Source organism: Suricata suricatta, chromosome 2 (assembly GCF_006229205.1).
Source record: "Suricata suricatta isolate VVHF042 chromosome 2, meerkat_22Aug2017_6uvM2_HiC, whole genome shotgun sequence".
Lineage (NCBI taxonomy): Eukaryota > Metazoa > Chordata > Mammalia > Carnivora > Herpestidae > Suricata > Suricata suricatta.
This window is the reverse complement of record NC_043701.1, coordinates 139925088-139931041: the sequence shown is the minus strand read 5'-3', so window position 1 is coordinate 139931041 and position 5954 is coordinate 139925088. Positions and strand designations below refer to the sequence as shown.

Here is a 5954-nt window from a genome sequence, read left to right as displayed (position 1 = left end):
AAACTGGTGCAGCCGCTCTGGAGAACAGTGTGGAGGTTCCTCAAAATACTATCGATAGAACTCCCTTATGACCCAGCAATAGCATTGCTGGGGATTTACCCAAGAGAGACAGAAATGCTGATGCATAGGAGCACATGGACCCCAATGTTCATAGCAGCAATGTCAACAATAGCCAAAACATGGAAGGAGCCTAAATGTCCATCACCTGATGAGTGGATCAAGAAGATGTGGTATATATTCACGATGGAGTACTACATGGCAATGAGAGCGAATGACATATGGCCATTTGTAGGAAAGTGGATGGACCTTCAGGGTGTCAGACTGAGCGAAGTAAGCCAGGCAGAGAAAGACAGAAACCATATGTTTGCACTCATAGGTCTAACAGGAAAACAGGAGAGACCTAATGGAGAACCAATGGGAGCGGAGGAGGGACAGAGAGTTGGGGAGAGAGAGGGATACAAAACTTGAGAGACTATTGAATGCTGAAAATGAACTGAGAGTTGAAGGGGAAGGGGGAGGGGGGAAAAGAGGTGGTGGTGATGGTGGAGGGCACTTAAGGGGAAGAGCACTGGGTGTTGTATGGAAAACAACTTGACAATAAAATATTGGGAAAAAATAAATAAATAAACATTAAAAAATAAAATAAAATTAGGAAACTCAAAAAAAATAAAATACAGTGATGAAGTTGCATTGTATTTCAAAACAAAACTGGTCATTGTGTAAGATATGGGCATAATCAAAACACTATCAAAATGAGGCATTCCCACTCAGTTATTATATCAATGCTGAAATTCCAGAGGCTGTGACATGTGACAAGTGTTTTAATCTCCTGGGTATGTTTAAATGAGAAAAAAAAATGATAAACTATGAAGAAACATGAGAAGTAATTTTATATATTAAATTGACCAGTGCAATAAAACATGTTTTAAAATGTTATTGCTGTGCTTGGGGACAGAAGTATAACCAATGGTTAGAAGACATAAGGGGACACACGTTTATTATTTTCCACTATGAAATGAACTAATTTATCCATATGGTAAATTAGAAGCATTGCCATTTATTTTCATCAATGAACTCTACTCAAAGGCACATCCGTCATCTGTAACAGCAAGGTTGTAAAACTATGAAAACTGCAAAACTCCAGTGTTCTGCAGTCAGTGTTGTGCTTGTATGTCTATGAGAGAAAATCAGCTTAGAAACCAGACTCACCTCTATTGAAGTAGGGGGCATCTAGGTTCTAATGATTCTTGGTCATCTCCTTCCAAGGAACCAAGAGTAGACTCTCTGAGCTCCTCTGATTGGAATTGATGCAGGGAACTTTTGTGAACAGACATAAGGTATAAATTCACTGGTAGAAACCTGAATACTATTTAATATATCTTGCTTCTTCTCCTTTAAGAATAACACACCTGACAGCTTTTTCCATCTTAGGGAGTTCAGACTTTCAGTAGAACTAACACTGCCTGGCATTCAAGATGCTGTTAGTACAAACACATGAAGGAAAGAATATTGTGGAGGATATTTTCAAATGGATAATGTTTATTTATTCCACTGGTTCCTATATTTAGATCAAGTTTAGCTCCCTTTGCATTGTTAAGCATAATAGACAAAAGCATATATTCAATATTTTTTATGTTTTTATTTTAGTTTTAAGAAAGAGGAAAAAGAAACAGATTGCGAGCAGAGGAGGGGTAGAGAGAGAGGAAGACAGAATCTGAAGCAGGCTCTAGACTCTGAGCTGTCAGCACAGAGCCCGATGAGGGCTTGAACTCACAGACTGCAAGATCATGATCTGAGCCATAGCCAGATACCTAACGGACTGAGCCACATAGACACCAACAAGAGCATATGTTCAAATGTAGAGTTCCTTGGATTTTATTGGCTCATAGACATAAAATATCATCTAGCTCCAGTGTTTCCAAATCTATGTGCTCAGATGTGCCAGTGACTGTACAAAAATTATGGTAAGAGCTTATTAAAAATACAGATTTTTGAATACCCCTTTACCATGGTCTAATGTATTAGAAACTCTTACAACAGACTGTGTTATCTATTCAAAAGTATCACAAGCTGATTCCCATGATGGACAAGTTTGAGAAGCACTGACCTAATCATCTTTCAAAACTGAATAAATGGAGGTGCATGGAGATTCCAAACTGAGTCAATAAACTTGGATTTGTGTGGTCACACGGCCAGGTTTTTTTACTTACAATTTCTAATTATTGTGTTGCCTTTCTTATCTTCAATTTTATGATGTATCAATATTAAAGATATTTTTAAAGCACTATGTACAGTTCTCATCATAACGTACACACACACACACACACACACACACACCACAGCTATAAACACTTACCCAAGTATAGGTAGTAACTTGAATAATCAGAATTGTGCTTAATCAATGTAACAGTGAAAGAGATAATCAGTGATGTGTACATTTGTTATAGGAAAATAAAGCTCAGTTTGTGTGATGTGAAGGAGGGACGTGTGATGAATGGCTCACTGTTTTCAGTAAAGCTTCTTGGTTCAAACATTGGAGGAAATGCAGTTTCCAAACCATATATTTCAGCATTGTATTTGCCCTGTTGATTGAGTCAGATCACCTACTCACCCACAGATGTCTTTCTTTAGTGTCATTGAGTTTCTACAGTTTTTTTTTTCTTTTTGTCACTTGACATTAATGGGGACTGCTGGCTACTGGCAAGTCATAATTAGCCAGTTAGCAGAAGCATATTAATGGGGGTTTGAATTACAAATGGGATCTTGGAGGTAGTTTTTCTCTAATTTGCTTATTGTTTGGGTAAAGAAAATGGGTCCTAGATAATGGAAAGCTTTCTTTCTCCCGAGAGCAGAAGATGAGAACATGTCTTTCATTTTTCAAGCGTGTTTTATCATTCACATGCTGCACACATCTCATCTCCCCTTGTGGCCTCATTAAGCTCGTTTCCACTGTATTTTGGAAAACTTCTATCAGAGCACTGTAGCTTAGGTCTCTGTTAGTTTTCATGTATACTTCTGTGTATGCAACACATATATACTGAGTGCTCAATATTTTTCAATCACAGATCTAAAAGCTTGAAAAGAGACTTAAATGCTTCAAAGTAGGTTCTCATTCTTTAAGAAAATGGCAGAAAGGCCAAAATGGGGAGGAAGATATGAGTGTTGAGTATGATCATGCTGAGCTTGTGAGTTTAATAAACTATGATGACAAATAATACCTCAGTGTGTGGCATGTGTCATTCTCTCTTTATTCCTCCAAAAACCCCGTGATGTTGTTATTACTGTCTTCACTGAACAGATCAGAACATTTAACATCAACTGGCTTAAGTTGTTCCTGTCAACTATTTACCATTAGCCTCAGAGAAAATCTTCCTTCTCCACAGTCTTTTCATTGCATTCTTTACTTCTGCATTCCTCAGGGTATAAATCAAGGGATTTAACATGGGGGTGATAATGGTGTAAAATACAGCCACCATCTTATCCTCTGAAAGGGTAGTATCGGGGCGCATACACATGAAAGTACAGGGACCAAAAAAGATAATGACCACAGCAGTGTGGGAGCCACAGATGGAGAGGGCCTTTCGCCTGCTTTCTGCTGAGTGCTTTCTCAGGGACCTCAGGTTGATGGTATAGGAAACTATCAAGATAATGAAGCTCCCCAGAGCAATGGTACCACTGTTGGCTGTCACAGCAACACCAACAACATATGTGTCCGTGCAGGCAAGTTTCAGCACAGGGTGGACATTATAAAAGTAGTGATCGATCTCATTGGGTCCACAAAAGGGTAGCTGGACTATCAGAGCCACTTGGACAATGGAGTGTAGGAACCCACCTATCCAGGTCCCCAGCAGCATTTTATTGCATCTGTCCCAGTCCATGATGGTCGTGTAGTGTAGGGGTTTACAGATCACCACATAACGATCATAGGCCATTGTGATAAGGATGAAGATCTCAGTGCAACCAAAGAAATGTGTCCCAAAGAGCTGCAACATACACCCCACATAGGAGATCGTCTTGCTCTTGGCCAATAAGTCAACTATCATCTTAGGAGCTGTGACTGAGGAGTAACAATATCCACAAAAGACAAGTAGCTGAGGAAGAAATACATAGGAGACTTGAAAGGCTTGCCCGTGTAAACGGTCAGCATGATGAGGAGGGTTCCCAGAAGAATGACCATGTAGAAGAAAGAAAACACCATGAAACAAACCTCTTCAACCTCTATGTTCTGAGAAAGACCCCAGAAAATGAACTCAGTTACATTGTTTACTTTTTCCATGGAATTAGTCTATCATGTCCAATTCCCAAGAGATCACGAAAGTATCTGAAAGGAAAACAGAACAAGCAAAAAAGACATTTATTTCTGATTCAGAATAAATGGAGAACCATCGTGAGTTGAAAATGGAAAGATGGGTACTTACTGCTGCTTGGCATGCATCCTTAATGAAATTGAGACGTCCATATTTTAATCATCTTACCTCCATCGGAGTCCATTCCTTCACTTCAGATGAGCAAACCAAGTCCAGAGAGATAAAGCAAATTCTCTAAGCCATATGTCTAACCAAAAATCTCACCTTTTTCAAAGGTTTCAAAAACCTGTTTCTACAAGTTTACTAGTTCTAATCCTGTATGAGACACTCAACTTAATTTTGAAACAACCCCATGTTGACGGATATGGTGATATTTATATATCTGGAAAAGCCTGTGTTATTTTTGTCACAGAAATTAAAACATGTATTATATTTTCCCTTCTGAATACTCAACTACTTGAACACTCAAATGAAGTGTTGAATGTGGGTGACATCTGAAGGAACTTCTTAGGAGACTCTGACTTTCGTGTCCATGAATTTATGGTCCCCAATTTGATATCAAGCTCTTATAGCCAAGAAATGGTGGGTGCATTTAAAAAAAAAGGATGAAATTATACCAACCTCATTCTGAGACAATGGTGCTATAACTCTAGAAAAATCATTTCATTTCAGGGGCTTCTAGTGTCCTGTTTGTGAAATGAGAAAGTTTCAATTTCATTATTCTCTATCATATGAAGAGTTATTTCTACTATAAAACAAATTCAGTTTTGTCAGTTTGAATAGTCAAGACACCCGGATAAAAGAAATAAAATAAAAATAAAATTACAAAGTAAAAAATAAAAGAAGATAAAAAAAGATAAGGCAATAAAAGAAACTTCTAGATACACATCAAGATGTATTGGACTTTAAAGGAGGGGAATGAAATCTGGGTGTAAGTTCTCTAGATTAGACTCAGTGTTTGAGGATTCCCTGGGAATTACTTTGCCATAGTAGATTAACTAAGTAATTAAGTAAGTAAGTAATTTGTTTATTTATGTGAGGAAGATAAAGGGGAGGGGAGGCAGAGAAAGATAGGGAGAAAGGGGATCCCAAGCCGGCTCCACACCATCAGTGCAGAGCCATCTGGGGTCTCTAGCCCACTAACCCTGAGATTATGACCTGATCCGAAATCAAGTCAGCCTCTAACCACTTGACTGAACCCTCTAGGTGCCCCTGACCTAGTATTTAAACATTTGTCTGTTAACTAAAAATAGTAAAAAGATAATGAGGAAAAAAAGGAAAAACATTGCTCTTAATCTCACTAATGCCTTCATTCACCTTTTAGTCTTTTAGGTTTCATGCTACTTATATATCTATTCTCCTGCTGAAGATGCATCACATATTTGGAAGAGGTCATTGCTGAAAATACTTTAAATCGATTTAAGAAGAGGACAATGTCAGATACAGCTTCAGTGCTGGGACCTCAGGTGCTCTAGTGAGGTCACCAGGCTGTGTGTATAAAAAGGGGTATGTGCAATAGTCTTGAGTCAAACATACAACTTCTTCCTCAATCTGAGCCACAGACAGAAATGAACCCTCGGATTGTAGGTGACTAGGATGGGGTCACAGTGTTTTAGGTCATCATTAGGAATTTTGTCCATCTGAGGC

The 5954-nt window shown here is 38.5% G+C and overlaps 1 protein-coding gene across 1 annotated transcript; it reads right to left on the bottom strand.

The window, feature by feature from the left end:
• Nucleotides 1-3341: 3341 nt before the first annotated feature.
• LOC115272605 (olfactory receptor 4S2-like) lies at nt 3342-4276 on the bottom strand. Its single transcript, XM_029915635.1, is given in 2 exon segments — nt 3342-4072; nt 4075-4276. Coding segments are annotated over 2 exon segments (933 nt in total).
• Between the last annotated feature and the right edge of the window lie 1678 nt (nt 4277-5954).